The following is a 19,519-nucleotide window of genomic DNA, read 5'->3' as shown; positions in this document are numbered from 1 at the left end:
TCGGCTATGCTCTCAGTCACGTGGGCATCATGTGCCCTTCATCATGGGAGACGCTGAGGACTAATGAGACGTCCTCTTCCTGGAAACATGGGGGACCATGACCTAGGCTCTCAGGTGCAGAAGAAGGGCCGGTTCCCCTTCCTGTGGGAGGTCACTGTGGTGTGGATGCCCAGGCGCATTGCAGGGAGGGCAGCTCCACCCCCAGGGGACCGGGAAGGAGCCTTGGGCACAAGCCGGGAGGGACGAGGGCAGGACGATGACGATGGCTGTGCAGATGGAAAGGACAGACTGTACGAGGGAGGGGGGCCGTGCAGGGAAACGGGGTGGCTCACAGGTGTCAGGACTCAGATGAGCTGCAGTGGAGTCATAAGCCCCCAAACGTTCCATGCCCTAAGCCCTGGACTTCCCTCTCTTCTCTATGGGGACTTTGCAGCTGGGATAAAGGTACGGATTCCGAGTGTGGGCCACATCCCTGGATTTCCTGGGCCTGCTCTCTGCCATCCCGCATGTGGGGGAGGAGGAGGCAGAGGTTTCACAGGAAGGAGGCGCAATGGCAGCTCCGTTGGGCCCTGGAGCCCATGCAGCCAGACAAGGACTGCCATCCGCCTCCCAGCGGGAAGCCGCCAGGAAGAGCTTCCCCCTGGACTTGCACAGCCAGCAGGGCCTCAGCACGCTGGGGTCTGGGCAGAGAGTGACAGACCGCAGCCTCCTGTCCTGGCCCCTGGGACAGACTCCCCTGACCACAGTGCACAGCGGGCCTGGCAGCAGCCGCTGCAAAGGAGTCTGAGCTCTCAGGTGTGCGGCTGGCTGAGGGGGCCCCTCGGGGATGGAGGTGCGGGAGCCCGCGTGGCTCATGCAGGGCCTGGGCCTGGAGGCCTGTGCAGAGACACGGGCTGGACCCTGAGCCAACGTTCCCTCTGTGATCCGTGCCCTCAGGCGCCAGGTCACTGCCCATCGGGTCAGCGTGAGGCACTGTTGTCACCACCCAAGGCCCCCTCATGATGCCCCCCACCCACGGCCAGAGACTGGGATAAAACAAGACAGGCGGGACGTGCAGGGCAAGTGATTTATTGAAGCAAGACGTTGAAACCTCTACATTTTCCAGGGAAGGTCAGGGCATCCTTGAAAGCAGGGGCCCTCGTAGGTGGGGTTTGTGGAATCTATTTGTTGCACTCGTATTTTATTATCGCCTGAAATAGACACAGAGAAAGGGTCGTCAGTCCCGTTGACCCTGGAGATGCCACGGGCCCTGCCCTCTGGCCTGATGGGTGAGGACGGAAAGGGGCTAGGCCACAGGGACTGGGCCTGGCTCTACAAAAGCTGCCAGATCCCCAAGAGCCTCTCTCCTCACGGGGTGGGGCCAGCTCCCTCCCTTCCCTGCCTCCCCCTGCCCACCCTCACCCCATGGCATTCCCCAGGGACAGTGCCTCCTGCCTCCAGTGAGGGACCTCGCCCTCCAGAACGCTCCCAGGCAGGGAGGCAGCTGGGTCTGGCCCTTCACCATCACCGCCTGGGCCCTGGCTGTCCCCGCTCAGGACACGTGGAGAACCTGGAGCCCAGGGAGGGGCCTGCTGAGGCTGTGCAGCCTGAGGCTGGCCCAGCGGGTGTCAGATCACCATCCACCCTTGGCCACGGGCCCCTCTCTCAGAGGTGAGCAGAGGGACCGGTGCCCCCCACCTGTGCCCCCAGAGCAGCACTCTCCTCCCTCCTGGCCATGCAGCTGAGCAGCAACCTCTACGCAGAAAGAATGAAGTTACCAAAAAGTGGGCAGCTACTACTCGGTCCCGCATGGAGAGGTTGTTGACGCATGTCTTCACTTTTAGCTTGGCCTCTTTAGCAGCTTCAGGGGCATCAAATTTTTGAAGCTGGTTGTTAAAACCCCTTTTAGTACCTATTACGAAGCTTAACGCTTCTTTTTCAAGGGCTGGACACACTTCTGCATTTGCTGGAACAGAAGAAAAGGAAACACCATTGATGTAGGAAAGTCACTTTTCCCCATGGCACTGTTACCCCAAAAGGAGACAAGAACCCAGGACGAGATGGGCTCCTCCCTTGACAAGGCAAACTCCCCCAAGTCCTCACTGGCGCCAGGTCACAGAGCACACAGCGGAGCCCGGATGGAGCACAGGTGACCACCCGTGGTCAGTCTTCCCTTTACCAAGTACACCCAGGCCTTCCCAAGAGTCCCCTGCTTTGCCCCAGTCACTGTCCCTGGATTTCAAGGACTCAGCTTTGCCCCTCAGTAGAGCCACACCTGCCTTTGTCTGGCTACTGGGGGAGGGAGCTGCGAGCCCTCAGTCTTTCCAGGGAAGGGTAGGGTCAGGCCTGGCAGAGGGCCCAGAGGGAGACAGTAAATGCAGAGAGGAGGGAGGAACGCTACTAAGGGATGGAGGATGCCCTTGGAGGCTCAGTCTAACACTGGGATCATGTCATGGGAGGGAGAGGGCTCAGGCTGAACCAAGGAAGTCTATGAGTGTCACACCTGATGCTGAGGATCACACCACGACTGGCTCTTTGGTTCCGCCCTGAGGACAGAACTCCCTGGAGGCGGGGCAGGGACTGGGCTGACTTTCCACCCAGTGGGTTGTGCTGAGACCTGCAGGAACCACTTCCGGGTCTGGATTCTCCATCCCCACCCTCAGGCCTCTGCCAGCTCCTGCAGCTGGGACTGTGCCCACCAGGCCCCTCCCACCTGGGAGACAGCCGCTCTGCAGGGAGGTGGAGGGTCAGGTCACAGGTCAGGTGGGGAGAGAGGACCGGGTTCAGAAGTTCAGATGGAAGAGACTCAAAAGGACTTGGCTCAGCCCCGAGGGCGTGAGAACACGCCCAGCATTGCTGGCCACTGGCCACATTCACCTGGAAAAGGGCAGTAGCGGCCCTAGCGCTCCCACTGGCTCTACACGTCCTGGCTGGGCCCCTGGAGGAGGAGCGGGCCTGTCAGGCCCCTGAGCGCCTCTGGGACTCAGAGCCACGTGGACACTGGCCACTCTGAGCCTCAGGCGGCACTGCTCCTCTGGAACGGAGCCCTCTCCTGCTGGAACATTCTCTGAGTCTGAACCTAGGAGTCCAACAGCTTGGGCTCACCTGGCACCTAAGAGACCCTGGAGGAGACGTCGGTGAGACCAGGGCGGCCTCGGACCACCTCCTCTCCACCATCGCCCCAGCTTCTCTCCTGGGCGCTGGGATCCAGGGAGGAGAGGCCTGGGGAGATGCAGCCTGTGTTCCAGGCCACAGCGCTGCAGGGGCAGGACCCTGACTCACGAGAAGGTGACTCTGTCCTCCTGCTTCTGGGACACAGACCAGGCGGCAGTGGGGCCTCCCACGGGACCACCCACACTGGCCTGCGGGGGTTTCTGTAGAAGTTCCAGAGCCCCGGGATCGGACACCCCGAGTGCTGGGCTTTGAGGGCTGGTCCACAGGGGGTGGGAAAGGTTTATTCTGACCATCCCCCCAGCCCCCATGTAAGTCCCCTGGACCGGAGAAGGGCCCTTCCCCGCTGATGGTGTCTGAGTGGACGTGACACTCACCGTCAGAGCAGCAAAGGGCCAGAGTGACCAGCAGCAGAGACAGGGCCAGCTTCATGGTTCCTGCGGCTGAGCGTTCAGCTGAGCAAACAGTGAGCGCTGAGGAGCTGCACTGAGCAGCCTGGGGAGCCCAGGGCTATTTGTACCCAGTGAGCCTCACTGGTCCTGCCACAGGGGACGGGGCAGGTCACAAGGCCTGGCTTCCAGCCACCCTTCCTCACGGACGGCTGATGCCATCCATCAGCGTCACAACCCGGGGACTTGGTCAGAGCGGGAGTTGCTGGCACCGGGCACGGCTCCCTCGGCACCGCCCAAGGCGGGAGGGTCACAGTGTGCGCCCCGTCGGTGGGGGGAGCCCCTGGGGTTCAGCTCCTTCAGTGCGGACAGGGTCCGCTTTGCTCTTCCCTCAGCCCAGGGCCTGGCACAGAGAAGAGGGTCAGCACATGTTCCTGCGGGAGATGCGTGGCCCTGAGTGAACGAGCTCTCAGTGGGGCTGGGCTGCACCCTCAGGATAAAATGGTGCCCGCTGTGCCAGGGCTGCTCTGGGCAGTGGAGGGAGTAAGTCCGTGGTGTCCGCCTCCTCAGAGAAAACAGAGCCAAGAGGAGGACCACCCTCCCACTGCCACCTTCCTACTTGAGCGCCTGTGGAAAAGCCATGCTCACAACTTCAGATCCATCAACACTCAAGTGTCCTGGTGACGCTTTCACTTGTCGGTTCAGAGGAGGCCCCTGTGGTCATCGGGCCCCACAGGAGAAGCGCCCACAGGGCTGGTCCCCCACCTGGGCCGACCGTCGGCCGCTGCTCCATGGGGCACAGGGAGGCCGCACGACTCGGAGACAGGGTGTGGGAAGCAGGTGACAGGGCAGCGGGCTTGAGACCACGCAGCACAGACAGGATTCTGACAGGTGTCGGGCGGGGGGACCTGTCACACGGAAGGGAGGGACATGGCACTGACGTTCTAGCTCAGCTGCTTGCATCTGGGTTTCTGACTCAATCCCGTCCTCTCAGTGATGCCAACCTCGTTCCTCCACCTGCTCAGTCCTTTCTCCTCTTTCTCTGTTTGGAGAAGCTCACTGACCGACACCAGGTGCTGGCAGGGGTGTGGGGCAGCAGTAACGCGTCCCCATTGCTGGAGGGGGGCACGGGAGCTCGGCCACTCGGCAGGACAGCTGGGCAGTTCCGTGTCACCTACACGCCCTCTCACCACACCCGGCCCAGCACCTGAGACCCTGGGGTCCCGGCAGCACCGGGCCTGGTGCTGACCCGTGAGGCTCTGTGTGTCCGGAAGGAAGGGGGAGGTGGGACCTCTCTCCACTTTCTCTTTGTGTTCTAATCCCACCAGGGCCATGAGAAGCACCCAGCGGGCGCCTCTGTACCTGCTGGACGGGCATTCAGGCGGCAGCTGGTGTGGGACCTGCCCAGGAATTGAACTGGCAACCCATCGGAGCACAGAGTGACGCTCAACCACTGAGATGCCCCAGCCAGGCTCTCTCTACTTTCTGCTCAAGTTTTCTGTGAACTAAAAGCTGCTGTGAAATAAAGACTAGTAAACATAGAGGCTCTCAACTTGTTGAAAACATTCTCTTCCAACCAGGGGGAAAGCATATAAAAAGCCATCAATAAGTTGGTCGTAATCCTATAAAATATAGAGCTAATATGCGAATTGGTTGTCATGCCCTCGCACCCTCATGCCCCGGAAGGGGGATCTGAGGCCAGACCGCAGGACCTGAGGCTGTGCTCCCAGCCATGCAGGGCTTGATGGGAGTGGGGCTGGCCGGCTCTGGGTCTCGCCCGATTTTGAGGTGGGTGTGGGTGATCGTGGACCTGTCTCTGGGTCCTGCGGCTCAACCCAGATTCTGACAGTAGGAGGATTTTCATATGCACTTTACCAATTTTCCTTCATTCCTGATACCTCTATTATAGAGAAAGGGCAAATAGCAATATTAAAATATTTCCTTTAATTAATTCTCTTTTAATCTGCGTGAATTTCATGCACTGGACCACTAGTATGTAGATAATCAACCATCAGAGAAATCTAAGATAATTTAGTGAGAAAGATAGTTAGAATGGATGAAAGTTGATGCTGTAGATGAATTCAGATTCAGCCCAGGGACAGCAATCCTTCCTGCAAACCTGGCACTGTGGACCTAACAGAAACAGTGGCCCCTTGGCGACAGGAACTGTAGCAGCAACAAAAACACACTGACGTCCACACACTTGAAGCAGGCAAACCCTGAAGCATGAAATCACCAACATTTCCTCAGAGACGGGACGAGGGGTCTAAGATCAGCACACACACACTTTGCCCCTGAGGAACATTAGAGCATTTATTGCACAACTTATCCTCAGATTGTTGCAGTTTCAGTCCCGCCACCTCAGAGCCCTAACCGGCAGCTTCACACATTGTTGAGAATCTGGAGGCCGTTGGGGTCTCTCTTTCAAATGTGGGACGTTTCCCTCAGTGGGTTGTGAGCAAGAGCCCATCTTCAGGGCCAGACTCCCGGGGTTCAAGCTCAGCTCTGGAGCTTCCCGCCTGTGGGGTCCCCAGCAGGTGCTGACCCCTGTGCCTCGGTGTCCTCGTCTGGAAATAAGGGGACAGCACAGATGTGTGTTAGGACAAGTAGGTTCATCCAGGACAAATGCTCGGCACAGTCCCTGGCAGCCAGTGTCAGCTGTTACAATTATGCACCAAAATGGAAAAATGTGAGTGACAGTCGAACAGAACAGACCGCCTCATCCCAAAGGCCAATATCAGGCGATCTCACCGACTCTGCCAGGGGAGTGTTGGTTTACCCTCAGGACTGATGGGCATCTGAATTTGGCTCTGGTTTTATTGGGATTTCTCTCTGGCACCACCAGCTGGTTACTTTTCAGTCACTTGACTGTTTAATGGTCACATCTAAACGAGGCTTATTGTGACTTTATAATCCTTCACAGGGTATTGGAGTCAGGGAACAGGAGGGGGCGGGGCGGGACAGGGATAATGTCCCTGAGGCCCTCAGGGTCTCTGCACTCCCGTCCTCAGCAGGAGGCGCTGGTAACGCGCGCGTCCCTTGGATCCCAGGGCCCCTCCAGCGCTCAGGCTCTAAGTGGTCCCCAGGTGCCTGGTCGTGGAGGCGCCTCAGACATCACTTCTGGGTCGTGATGTCCCCATGGGCTTGTGCCGTCTACGTAGCCTCTGGAGACACCGGTGCCCATGGGCCCGTCCCCATCACACTCAGCCTGTTCCGTGTTCCACGACGGAGGCCCACACGTCATGTCAGACCTGCAGGCATTCACTCCACAGGTACAGCTCTCGTGCCAACGAGCAGCGTCAGTGACGTGTGTGGAACTCTATGACAGGGGCCTCCCTGGCCTTGCTTTCAATGGAATTAAAGAAGGACTCTTAGCCGTGGCTGACAACTCATTAAAAGTAATTTTAATATACTTTTATTGATCTCAGAGAGGAAGCCTGAGGGAGAGGGAGAGAGAAATAGAACCGCCCATGATAAGACAGAATCATTGATCGGCTGCCTCCTGCACTTCCCCCACTGGGGATTGAGCCTACAACCTGGGCCTGTGCCCTGACCGGGAATCAAACCGTGACCTCGGGGGTCATAAGTTGATGCCCAACCGCTGGCCAGACTGAAATAATGTTGAGTGATAGATCCCAAGGCAGTTTAGATCCATACTCTTAAGGGTGCATGGAATTGAGTGACATGGCTCATGCTTTTCACATTCGAACAATCATGTGACAAGCATGTTTGCAGTTAGGCCCCTGAGGATGGAAGCCATGACTACAATGGCCTCTGTGTGACCAATAAATGATACCCGCCATGGATAGAGAACATGGAAACCAGCCCCCTTCAGCGCATTAGGAGATGCATTGATCAACAGCATTTCGCTTTGAGAAGAAGCATCAAAAACGGAAAGGTCCCTGATGGTGCCCAGATCAGCCACGTGCCCCACCTGACCAACTCCACACGCCATGCTACTGCCTCTTCCCCTGCCCTTGTGCACTGAGCCCCGAGATCCAGGCCCCGAGGCTCCCGGGACATGTGTGAGCTGCTGCACAGGCCTCGCCCTCCCACAGAGCGCCTGCCCCAGCCTCCTGCACCCAGCGATGCTCTGGCTTCCTGCTCTGCGCTCTGAGCTGCAGAGGGGCCCACACCAGGGGCGGGGGGGGGGGCCTGGGCTTCAGAGGTTGTTTCCTTTCTCTGGTTGTCCGTCTCTTGCCTGAACTCAGTCGCTCTGTGGGGCTCATTGTCCTCTGTCCTTCCCACAGGTCAGCAATGAAACAAAGGCGCCCGGCTGGCCTGGCTCAGCTGTTGAGCATGGACCTATGAACTGGGAGGACAGGGTTCCTGAGTTGCAGTCTCAATCTCTGCCCCCTCTACTCCCTCCCGCACCCCCCCACCCCTCCCCGACACCCACCGCATTACTCCTTTGCACAGAAATCTGCTCCCTCTACAGGAGTTTCCCCAGCGCATGCTCGGCCCTCACTCCCCTACAGTGAAGTCTCAGCAGGTGCCCCACCTACTCTCCATCCACATGGACACACTTCTAACCAGGTGTTGCCACTTTCTTTGCCCACCGCACTGGGGACTGTACCGCTTTGTTCTTCAATATCACGTTGTGGATTTGAAAGCCACCGAGTGGTTTAGTGTTTTATTTATGGTGGGGTTAGTGGGGGGATTTCAAAGGAGGACGGGCAGGCATGAACCCCAGGTTCAGTGTGTGCTGTGGACCCAGCCCAGGTGATGTGGATTCCCATGGGGCCGGGGGCTTTGACCTGTGGCGGCCGATGGAAGTGCGTTTATGGGCTGTTGCTAAGGAAACATCACTCCCTCTAACTCTCCTTTGGACATTGTTTCTGTCCTGACAGCCTTGGTCTCTGACACTGGATGATAGTGACAGAGAGGAGAGGCCTTGGTAGCAGGGAGGTCGTTTCCGTGTCGCTTAAGGGGGACAGCGAGCCCGGCCCCCGGGTTCCAGCGTGGAACCTGTCTCTGCAGCCACCACTGTGCGGGCCCAGATGCCTTCCCGGGGCAGCAGGGAGGGGGCAGGGGAACGCTCAGCAACATCAGGATTTGGGGTGCGGGTCCCACTTTCCACCTGGGGCTCATGTGGACTGAGTCAGCTGGAGAGAGGCCGTTAACTTGTCTGAGTGTCAGCACCTGGAGGCTATTCTGTCTTTACAAGAAAATAACAGGAATTAAACGATCGCATCTGTACAAGACCCCGCACCGGGTCTCGGTCAGATGATCCCCTGACAGGAGCCGTCCATGCAGACCCTGACCTTCCTCTCAGAGAAGGCAGTTCTGAGTCACCTTCCTCCCTCCCGGCTCCTCCTCCGCGTCCTCCTCCTGTGCTTCCACACCACCAGGCTGGTCACCTGCTGCCCCTCCAGGCCTGTGCCCTCCACGCTCACGCCTTCCCCGGGTTCAGCGGCATCTGTGTCTCAAGCTTCCGGGGTTCTGGTGGCCTCAGTTTCTCGTCTGCTGCTCTGTGGGTGTGACATCGTAAGACACAGCCATTAAGTCCGCTGGGCAGGGCTATGGAAAGGCCTCTTTTGTCAAGAAGAGAAGAGCTGGCCCTGGCCGGGTTGGCTCAGTGGATAGAGTGTTGGCCTGCGGAACGAAGGGTCCTGGGTTCAATTCTGGTCAAGGGCATGCATCTTGGTTGCAGTCTCCTCCCTGGACCAGGACCTGGTTGGGGTGCGTGCAGGAGGCAACCAATGGATGTGTTTCTCTCACATCGATGTTTCTCTCTGTCTTTCCCTCTCTCCTCCACTCTCTCTAAAAATCAATGGAATAATATCCCTGGGTGAGAATTAACAATAAAGGAGAGAACAGCTGGCCCATCGTTTTGAAGGAGTGCAAATCCAAGTGAAACAGCGATTTGGAGTCCCTCTAGCCATTGCATCCAGAGAGGAAGCCTACAGGCGCCGCCTAGTGTTGGGTGGTAGACTGCACGTGTTCAGGGAGAGCCCAGGTTCTGCATGAATCGGCGCCCCCTGGTGGGCAGGACTCACAGTTGCGCTCAGTGTAAGGAAACTCAGGCTGCTCCCTGCTGGGTGCCAGTCCCCCTGGGGACCTGCCTGGCCACTCCTCACCCCACGATCCATGTGAGAGGTCCGACATCTAGGAAATTAGAACCCACAAAGGAAATAAGTGAAACTAATGGGATCACAAATACTTAATAATCCATGAGCAAATGCCAAAGTTATGAGCCATCCCGCACACGGTAAAGAAGCCCCACAAACTCCCACTTCCGCCGATGACCGTACAGCTTGTGTGAGACCCACACGTCCCCCAAGAACAAGCAGAGAATCTACATGAAATGCGAAGTCAGCTGCCTGACGGAGTTGGTGCGCCCCAAGGCGGTATGGACTTGAGGGTCAAGATTCTAGGCAAAGGGCAGCTACCGAGATGGGAGCGCACCACTCGGCACCTTTCCCCTTCGGGCACCTCCAGGTCCCAGGAAGACGAGGCGCAGGATGTTGAGAAACCAAACAGCGGGAGGCGAGAAAAGCCACTTCGAAGGCAGAGGTAGCAGTGGCGGTTCCCACTGAGCGGGTTTACAGTCACACGTGTGAAGAGTTAAAAGTGTAGGGAGATCAGCCCTGACACCTGATGAGCCATCTCCTACTGGCGGCTCCTTGAAGATCCATGGATTCTACCCCCTTTTGGCATTTGCTCTTGACCGTGTCTTAGGACAGACCTGCTTCCTCTGCAGCAGGTGCAGCCAAGCTCTTCAGTTCCACGTTTCCTCATGGAACAGCTGCGCTGGGCCTGGCCCCTGTGGCTCCGTTGGCTGCAGCATCGTCCTCTCTGTCTCTACAGGTGCCCAAGGGAACTTCAGAATTGAGTTCCAAGCTGCTCAGACAAGACAATCACCTGGTATCTGGGTCGTTGGCAAACATTTAGAGGTCAGGGCTGGGTTCCCTTCTCATGCCTGCTCTTCTCTCCCTCCTAGACCTTCTGGAGGGACGTTGGCATCATGGAAGCCCAGAGGGAGCAGATACCATGGCTCCTGCCCCAGCAGAGTTTACCCGGCATCCACTGCTGCTCAGCAGACTAAGCTGCCCACAACCCAGACGGAGGCAGGAAGCAGCTGTGCCTCAGCGACCAGAGCGAGACAGGGAAAGCCTGGTGAGGCAGGTAACCAGCTGGGGCCTGACAGGCAGTGCAGGTAGGCGAGGGGATGGGCTACAGTTAGGGGTGGGCTTGGCACGCATGGATGGGACCTGTGGACGAAAGAGAGCCTAGATTAGGGGTGGGGAACCTTTCCTTCTGCCAATGCCCATTTGGATACTTAGAACATCACTCGTGGGCCATACGAAATTATCAACTTTAAAATTAGCCTGCTAACTTTGATCAAACATTTCATTAACTTGCCCCTAATGCCTTGGCAGAGCGACCAAATGATTTCTCGGGCCTTATATAGCCTGCAGGCCAGACGTTCCCCACCCCTGGCTGAACCTGTTTCATTTACCTTCATTCTGAACAGGTGGTGATCATTACCAACTCGATTCCTGGAACATGGTCGGTTATTTGCACCACAGCACTAATGGGGAGTGAGGGGGGAGGGCTGCTCTATAACAGTGACGTTTAAGGACAAAAAAGTTTTACAGTTTGATTATTCTTTTCATTCTATAGTTCCTACTTTTTTTGCCATGTGTGAGAAATCCGTCTCAAACATAAAGACACTACGATTTTGTCCTGTTTTCTTCTAGGAATGTTATATTTTTAGACTAGAGGCCCGGTGCATAAAAATTCATGTACTGGGGGGCGGGGGGTCCCCAGCCTGGCCTGCCCTCTCTCACAGTCCGGGAGCCCTCAGGGGCGGGAGGCTACCTGGCAATCAGGGGAAGGCAACGGCCCATCACACCTCTGCTGCTGCCACTGCCATCAGTGCAAGCCTCGGACAGCCCGGGTTACCTGAGCCTCGAGCAGCTCTGAGCGGCTGGGTAGTCGCCATCCGAGGCTGACCTGTGCCTCGGGCCTGTCCTGGGTGGTTGGGTAGCCACCACCTGAGGCTTGCCTGCACCTCAGGCCAGCCCTGGGTGGCTGGGGGACTAGGGGACTGGGGGACTCTGGAGGCAGGTGCGTGGAGTGGCCAGGACTGCCTGGGGTTGGGCCCGGCCTTGCTGCGTGCCTGCCACTCAGGCAGGGCTGAGAGGAGTGGGCGCCGCCATCTTGTGGCGGTGGGCGCTGCTATCTTTGAGGGCAGGGCAGTCAATTAGCATATTCCCTCCTTATTGGCTGTGGGCACTGCCATTTTTGAGGGCGGGGCAGCAATTTGCATATTCCTTTCTTATTGGTTGAGGGTGCTGCCATCTTTTGTGATGGTGTGCGGTTCAATTAGCAGATCCCCTTTTTATTAGATAGGATTTTACATTTAGTCCTATGACACATCATGAGTTACATCTGATATACTGTTGGGGTTGGAGGTTTTTTAATATATCCAGTTTTTCCAAAACATTCTGTGGAAATGTATCCTTCCCACACTGGAGCTTACCCAACTTTGTGAAAAGCCAAGTAACCATAGATTCATAGTTCTGTTTCTGGACTCTACAGTTCTTTACATCTATTTGTTCATCTTTACATCAATACCATACTTTCCTGACTACTATAGTTTTGTGATAAATCTTGCCATTATGGAGTACTGCCCCTCCACATTGGTTCTCATTTTTCAAAATTGTTTTGGTTATTGCAGGTCCTCTGCAGTTGCATATAAATTTTGAAACCAGATTTTTCATAAACTTACCAAAACAAAACAAGCCTATTTGGACTTTGGTGGAGATTGCATTGCACTAAATCCATGAATCAATTTGGAGGAACTGACATTTTAAGAATATTGTTTCCTATCCATGAACACTATGTGTACCCATGTAGGTCTTCATGAATTTCTCTCAGCAATATTTTGTAAGTTTTACTGTACAGTTCTTTCACGTCTTTTATTAAGTTTATTCCTAAGATGTTGATCATTTTAGACATTATTGTACATTGCACTTCCTTAATTTCAATTTCCCATTGTTCAAGAATACAGAATACTAGAGACCTAGTGCATGACAATTCATTCACTCAGGGAGTCCTTCAGCACGCCTGTCCCCTCTCACTACCCTCTCACTATCGGGGACTCCTCGGTGGGGTCCCTAGGCCTGGCCTGAGATCAGGGCCTATTGGGGCTTTCCTTCCCTTAGCTGCAGGCAGCTGGCCCCACCCTCCTCCACTGCCACTGATTGCCATCGGTGCAGCACTGCCCACCCTACCCTGCCACCAGTGGCCTCGCTCTACAGGCAACAGGCTGGGCGCAATGGCTTGGCTGCCTCGGCCTACCTCTTTCTTTGCTGGTGGGCAGGGCCATCCCAGCAAGGGGCCATCTGTCTACCTGATCTCCCTTAACCACAAACCTGCCTACCTGATCGCCCCTAACCACTGGTCTGCCTACCTGACCACTCCTTACCACTCTGCCTGCCTGCCTGATTGCCCCTAACCGCTTGCTTGGGGGGTGGGGCAACCCGCGAGGGGCTGTGGTGGTCTGGTCTCTGGTCATTGCAGTCATGACGCCTCTGGCCTTTTATTATATAGGATCATTAATTTTTGTTTATTTATCTTATATCCTGCAACCATGCTATACTCGCTTAACCCTCTGGTAGATACTCTCAGATTTTCTACAAGTCATCTCTGAAAATAGTTTTACACTTGATCTTAGCCAAAAGGCCAAGAAGCGATTCTTCATTTATGGTGCATTTTCCTTTTTGCTCCACTGCACTGGCTAGAACCTCCCACAAAATGTTCAGAAGCAATGGCAGTGGTCATCCTTCCACTCAGCATGTTGGGAGAAATGCATCCTTGCATCATGATCTTTGGTAGAGGTATTTTTTTTTTAATGAGCTTTATCAAAGCAAGGAAATTCCCTTTAAATAATAATTTACCTAGAGTTTTTATCATAAATTAGTGAATTGTCAAACCCATCCTCAGCATCTATTAATCAAGTGGTTTTCCTCATGTATTGATATGGCAAATTATATTAGTTGACTTTCACATGTTCCATCTATCTTATGGAGATAAACTTATTTGATTAACATGTATTATCTCTCTTAATAGATTTGACTTGCTAGCAATTTGTTTAAAATTGTTATGTTGATGTTCATAAAAAATAATTCTCTGGTTTTCATTACAATATCTTTGCCTGGTTTAGGTATCCCAACAATACTGGTTGGGTCTTGGATGGAGTGGGAAGGTATTCTTTCTTCTTCAATTTCCTGGGAGAGGTAGTGTAGAATTGGTATTATTTCTTTCTTGAATAAATGGTAACATTTACCACTGAAATGATTTGGCCTAGAGTATTCTTTGTGAGATTTTAAACTACAAATTCAATTTCATAAATAGGGCTATTTAGGTTTTTTCTTTCTTGCTGAGTGAACTGTGATATTTTGTATCTTCCAAGGAATTTGTGCTCATTTCATCTACATTTAAATGTATTGCCATCATTGTTCCTAATATTTGTAGAGCCTGTAGTGGTTTTACCTCCATCATTCTTGGCATTGGTCATTTCTTTCTCTTTATCCTGTTCAGTCTAGACCGGTGTGTGAATTGTTTATGAGCTTCTCAAAGAACCAGCTTTGGTTTAAATGTTTTCTCTGACATTTTCCCAGTGTCATTGATTTCTGCTTTACCTTTGTTATTTCCCTTCTTCTGCTTATACTTTTATTAGAGGCCCGGTCACGAATTCATGCACAGGTGGGGTCCTGATGGGGGAGGGAACGCTGGAGGTTTGCAGGCCTGCCCCGCCCCCAATCGGGATGTGGGTGGCCGACCCTGGCGAGTCCAGCAGTGGGAGGATGGGTGGAGGGACCCCACAGACACTGACTCTGTTAGCACCTTGACCTTGGACTTCCCAGTCTCAGTAAATGCTTCAGCCACCTGGTCTATGCATCTCCTTAGGCGGCCTGAGCACACTAGGACAGTATGTACAGTCTGTATCCACTCAGAACTCTGTGTTTATCACGCTTAGACGTGTAAAAATATAGAGTTTTCATCTGAGGTACCATTTACCTTCAACTCAGCAACTTTCACACGCAGGGCCTTCAGGGCTCCATCACGATGTCCACACCAACTGCGAAGGGACAGACGCCTCTGCAAATGGCCAGGGACAAGCAGGAGCAAAGGGCACTTCCCAAAGGCTTCAGAGCCCCAGGACTGCATGGCCCAGGAGTTCTCACTAAAGAACTGTGTGCATGTGAGTGAGTGTGTGTGCATGTGTGTGTGTGTCTGTATGTGAGTGAGTGTGTGTGCATGTGTGTGTATATGTGCATGTGTGTGTGAGTGTGTGTGTGTGTGTGAGGGGGTGGGGGTTGGGTAAGCCATAAGCTGTGGGTTTGGGGAAAGGTTCCTTGGCCTGGGCCTAGTGGTGTCAGGGCCCGAGGGATGTTCTGGAGAAGTGGGAGGGCGTTCAAGCCAAGATGCTGCCCTGCTTTGCCCGAGTCCCCTCTCTCACTGCTCTGCTCCCTCCCCGCACCTCGGGTCAGGGACAGAGAGCACCCAGAGGGGAGCCCGTCCCTGGGGACAGGGTGCATTGTGGCCCTGAGGACAAGGGTGGGTCCTGGAGCCTGAGCGCCGGAGCTTGGCCCAGAGGGCCGCGGTGGGGGCGGGGGGGAAGAGGACACTATCCCAGGGACAGGGTCCTATTAGGCTTTGGATGGTCAGGGGCAGAGCACCCTGCAGATCCCGCATCTCATTCAGGAGTTCTGTACTGAACGCCCATGTCCAGAGTGTGAGCAGCTCAGTGAGGGGAGTCTCCTAAGGTCCCCATTTGGGTCAGTAACCAAAGAGAGCCTTGGTGTTGCAGGTGCTTTATTGAAATGAACAGGTGGGGGAGGTTTCAACAATTGTCTTGCAGTTTCAGGATCAAAAGGCACAGAGGGGAGCTAAGCTGTGGTTCTGCCATGGAGAGTCGCTGTCGGGCCATCTGTCGTCGGAGGGAAGGTCCTGTGGGTCAGTAGGAGGCACACTGCCTGCTGTCGTATATGGCGTCCTGGAAACAGACAAGAAGCACTCACACCCCCTGTGCCACAGAGGCCGTCCTGGAGCACAGACGTGGCCCCTACTTGTTTCCCGGTGTGTCCCCACCCACGGAGAGAAGCGGGCTGGGTTCAGCCAGAATTCTCTCTTTGTTCTGTCGCTCAGGAGGCACGTCCTGATGCCAAGGACGCGCTGCTACCAGACCGGGTCCCGCCAGGGCACTGGGAGCCTTTCCCTGCGAGTTTCCTCTGCTTTGAAAGAGGCCTCCCATGCACCTGCTGTGCTGCCACTTCTCCGGGTCTCAGCCCAGCAGGAGCCCGTGTGCATCTGGGGGCCGCCCACTCGAGGGGTTTGTCTGACCTCCGTTTGCAAAGAGAAAGGCCATCACCTGCCATTGAAGGGGCTGCTCATGGCTTCAGGTGTGACTATGGTCAGTGCCTGTCCCATAAATAGGACCCTTTCACCCTTTTCAATGGACAGTTTAGTCGTGTTAAGGTCCCAACCTCCAGGGCCTTCTCCTCTCGCTCAAGTGCAGCCCTGGGCCCTGAACGTCTCCCACTCCCCCAACCTCCCCTGGAAGCCATGCTCTGCCTGTTCCTCAGAGACTGGCCACTGCACACATCACAACACGTGTCTTTTCCTGATGCGCTTATGTTTATCATGGTTCCTGCAGATTCCCCAGCTTGTCAGACACCTGTGTCAGAAAGCTCCTAGTTATGCAGATGTTTATGTCTCTGCTGAGGCAATATTTCTCTATTGCTGCCCTGGACTGTTTGCAATGGGCTGTTTGGGTAGGGAATGAATACCAGGAAAATCTGAACCATATCTGTTCTAAATTGGAAGAAGGTCTTCTTGCTTATACTGACTTTTGTTTTCAACAATTCCACCCCCTTGGCGGGTAAATAGCCAAGATGTCCACCTGTCACTCATGGGGCCTTCCTTCATGGCCAGGACGTTCAACCACTTATTCTAGCAAACGTGGATGCTCCAAAGGGAACTGGGAATCACGATCCTGAGGGGTGGGATCTACCTGACATGTAGCTTTCTGCTCTCTTTAGGAAATTCTTTAAAACGCTTTCCCATTTATGTTTATCACTCGTCAACGTGAGGGTTCTCTTGAGAATCAGATGTTTCTGGGCTGAGTGTTAGGCAAGGCTTTGCCCATGCACTCTCCTCCCTCGTGGCCTTTCTCACGTGTCACTCACTAAAGACTCCACCACGTGAGCAGGCAAACCAGCCCCGGCCCCTTGCATGGCTTTCTGGATGTCAGCACCCACGTTCACTGAGGTTACATGAAGCATGACCAACACTTGCTGTTAAGAAGTTAGTAGCACACTGAGAGCCCGCGTGTCCCTGGCCAGTGCTTCAAGGGCAGGTAGGAAGAAACCCACATTACCATCATCACTTGTACATTGCTCAGAGTTCTGTTACTCTGGTCGAGAAAGCACTGCTTAAATTCCCTGAGAAGCTGTGCCGTGGTATCACCCGGTATGAACTCTTCAAGACCTTCGATGAATTGATCCTCCGTCACCGAAGGATCAATGGTGCTATCAATCATGTCCTCCAACCTTTGGCAGCCAGAACCTGGGAAGAAAGCGCACAAAGCCAGGCTCAGATCCAGAGGACCAACTCCTTGCTGGGCGTCACCATGACGATTGTCATCTTCTTACCTCCCAGTAGAGACAGACATTCAGAGAGATTATGGGCAATGGTCCGAGTCCTCAATTCTGGGAGAGCAAACTCAGGGTCCTGGATTTTCTCTGAGCAGCAAGACCTCTCCTCCTTGTCTCCCCTCCCGCACACAACACCTCCAGCTCCCTGGCTTCCACACCCCCCGGAGCCAAACACGATGGAGTCGTGAGGAATGAAGACACCAGAGAAAGGAGGGGCTCTGGCCTGGGTCTTGGGGAGCAGGAGGTCCGCCACAGGGGCCCTGACACCAACCTCCCCCAAAGCCGGGCCCTGTCAGCACTCACCGGCATAGCAGGAAAGGGGGAGGGCGCTCAGCATGAGGACCACCACCAGCTTCATGGCTCAGGCGGCTGCTGTTGGCTGGTCACTGGACGTGGCAGGGAAGAAGGTCTCACTTTGGAGGTGAGAGCCCAGACTCCTCCTTTTATTCTCCCGGCGGCCACTTAATCCCTCCCACAGATGATGGAATGAGTCACAGGATGAACCTGGCATTGGGCCCAGAAAAGACAGGAGAATCATCTAGAACCCAGCCCGCCCATGGTCTGTTTGTAGAAGCCAAGGAAACAGAGCTCTAAAAAAATCTGAGAATTTTGAGAACTGCAATCATGGTAATGACATTAGATGAAATTCATGCTGAAGTGCTTGTGAAATAAGAAGGTAAATTACAGCATTGTGAGTCTGTGTTGTCATTCTTGTCTTTTTATTATTGTGGTCCTCATGACCTCTTCCTCCTCCTCCAGCTCTTCCTACCCTTCCACGTGCCTCCTCCCCTCTCCTTCACCCTCCACCCCCCTTACTCCTCTTTTTCTCTTCTGCTTCTGCCAAGTACAGAGATCTTCACATCCTCTTTCTGTGCCTCCTCCTCCACCAATCACCTGGGCTGGGGGCCATACCGCCCAGCGCCTGTGGAGGGCAGGCTTTCCTCGCCCATAGACTGAGTCAGCTGCCTTCTGTTGGACAATGGCTATAGCTTCTCGCCTTGGTTGAAGGTTGTTTGTATAAAGACTATCTCATTAGTTAAGCCAATTTTATAAATTTACTAAAATATAGACTTACATTTTGTTCAGTTTTGTTAGCGTTAGGGTTTTTCTTCCACTGATTCAGTAGATGATGTGAGAAGTAGAATTACTGATGCTTAAGGGAGGCAGTGCTGGATGCCGCGATGGTATCTGGGCGCGTGCAGATGTGGACTTGCATCTTGGATGCCACCGCTACCCATGAAGTGTCCTTGGCTAAGATAGTGCTGGTTGACCTGAGCTTCCTTTCCTTCATTTCTACAACGAGCATAAATGACACCAAGGCTGCTTTTGTAAGAATTCCAGACACTCCGTGTAGAAGCCTGACACAGGGCTTAGAAAGGGTAATCATGACCAATTCCGATGGTTCATCTACACATTCATGCATCCATCCATTCATACAGACATGCATAAATAAATACATACATCCTTTCATCCACCCATCCATCCTCCCAACCATCCATTCAAACTTCCATCCATCCATTCACCCATCCATCCACCCATCCATCCACTCATCCATTCCGGTATCCATTCATGTTCATAACAACCAGGATTCTGCTAAGACTGGGCCCTGTGCTTCATGTAACAGATTCAGCCACAGGAACAAGTTAAAGCAGAAACTTGCACCTGTGCAGCTTACCTCTAACTAGAAGGCCACTAACAAGCCTGCATTTGAATATGAAATAAAGGGAAAGTGATTGGGACATGAACCACAGAAATCCACCAGGGCAGCATCCTGCGAGGAGGTCCAGCAGGCGATCCCACCAGGACTCCTTCTGTTGTGTGACATTTGCTGCATCAGTGAACATTGACTCCAAGGAACCTTCTGGATAGGAGTGTTCTAGGAGAGGCAACAGCATATACAGAGGCCCTGAGTGCAGATGGCACTCGGCAAGGGAAGGAAAGCATGGAGAGTGTGCCTCTCGGTGTCAGACAGGGGCAGGCCACCTCATAAGATAGAAAACACACATCAGTTTAGGCAGTGACTGTATGAAGGAACAAGACAGCCAACGTGGCTTAAAGTAAAGAAAAGAAATGGATGAGAGAGCCTGAGAGATGAGCCAATAGTTAATGACCCGTGAATGCATTGCCCTCTGTGGGGATGATTTGGGACTCATTTCTTTCCATCATTCAGCTGCATCCTACGTTTCCAAGCAAAATATTGGTTTAGGAAGAAACTACAGATAAAGAAGGTTGTGTTCTTATGTGCGCACCTTCTCCCAGTTGACCATTGTCGGCCATCATTCCAAAGGCAACTGAATGACATTCTTAATG

At 54.0% G+C, this 19,519-nt stretch overlaps 2 protein-coding genes across 2 annotated transcripts; both read right to left on the bottom strand.

The window, feature by feature from the left end:
* Window positions 1-1,052: 1,052 nt before the first annotated feature.
* LOC139017779 (secretoglobin family 1D member 2-like) lies at window positions 1,053-3,623 on the bottom strand. The gene is made up of 3 exons (XM_070426385.1): window positions 3,528-3,623; window positions 1,758-1,945; window positions 1,053-1,190 (listed from the first exon to the last, which is right to left on the bottom strand). Exons 1-3 carry the CDS (start codon window positions 3,580-3,582, stop codon window positions 1,161-1,163), a joined length of 273 nt encoding a protein of 90 aa, XP_070282486.1. The 5' UTR covers window positions 3,583-3,623; the 3' UTR covers window positions 1,053-1,160.
* Window positions 3,624-15,351: 11,728 nt separating this feature from the next.
* On the bottom strand, window positions 15,352-17,611 carry LOC139017778 (mammaglobin-B-like). Its single transcript, XM_070426384.1, has 3 exons — window positions 17,513-17,611; window positions 16,933-17,120; window positions 15,352-15,549 (listed from the first exon to the last, which is right to left on the bottom strand). Exons 1-3 carry the CDS (start codon window positions 17,565-17,567, stop codon window positions 15,511-15,513), a joined length of 282 nt encoding a protein of 93 aa, XP_070282485.1. The 5' UTR covers window positions 17,568-17,611; the 3' UTR covers window positions 15,352-15,510.
* Window positions 17,612-19,519: the final 1,908 nt, after the last annotated feature.

The sequence above is a fragment of the Myotis yumanensis genome, unplaced genomic scaffold (genome assembly GCF_028538775.1).
Source record: "Myotis yumanensis isolate MYYU_CA2020_CCGP unplaced genomic scaffold, mMyoYum1.0.hap1 SCAF_10, whole genome shotgun sequence".
NCBI classification, from domain to species: Eukaryota; Metazoa; Chordata; class Mammalia; order Chiroptera; family Vespertilionidae; genus Myotis; species Myotis yumanensis.
This window is presented reverse-complemented; position numbering and strand designations above follow the sequence as displayed.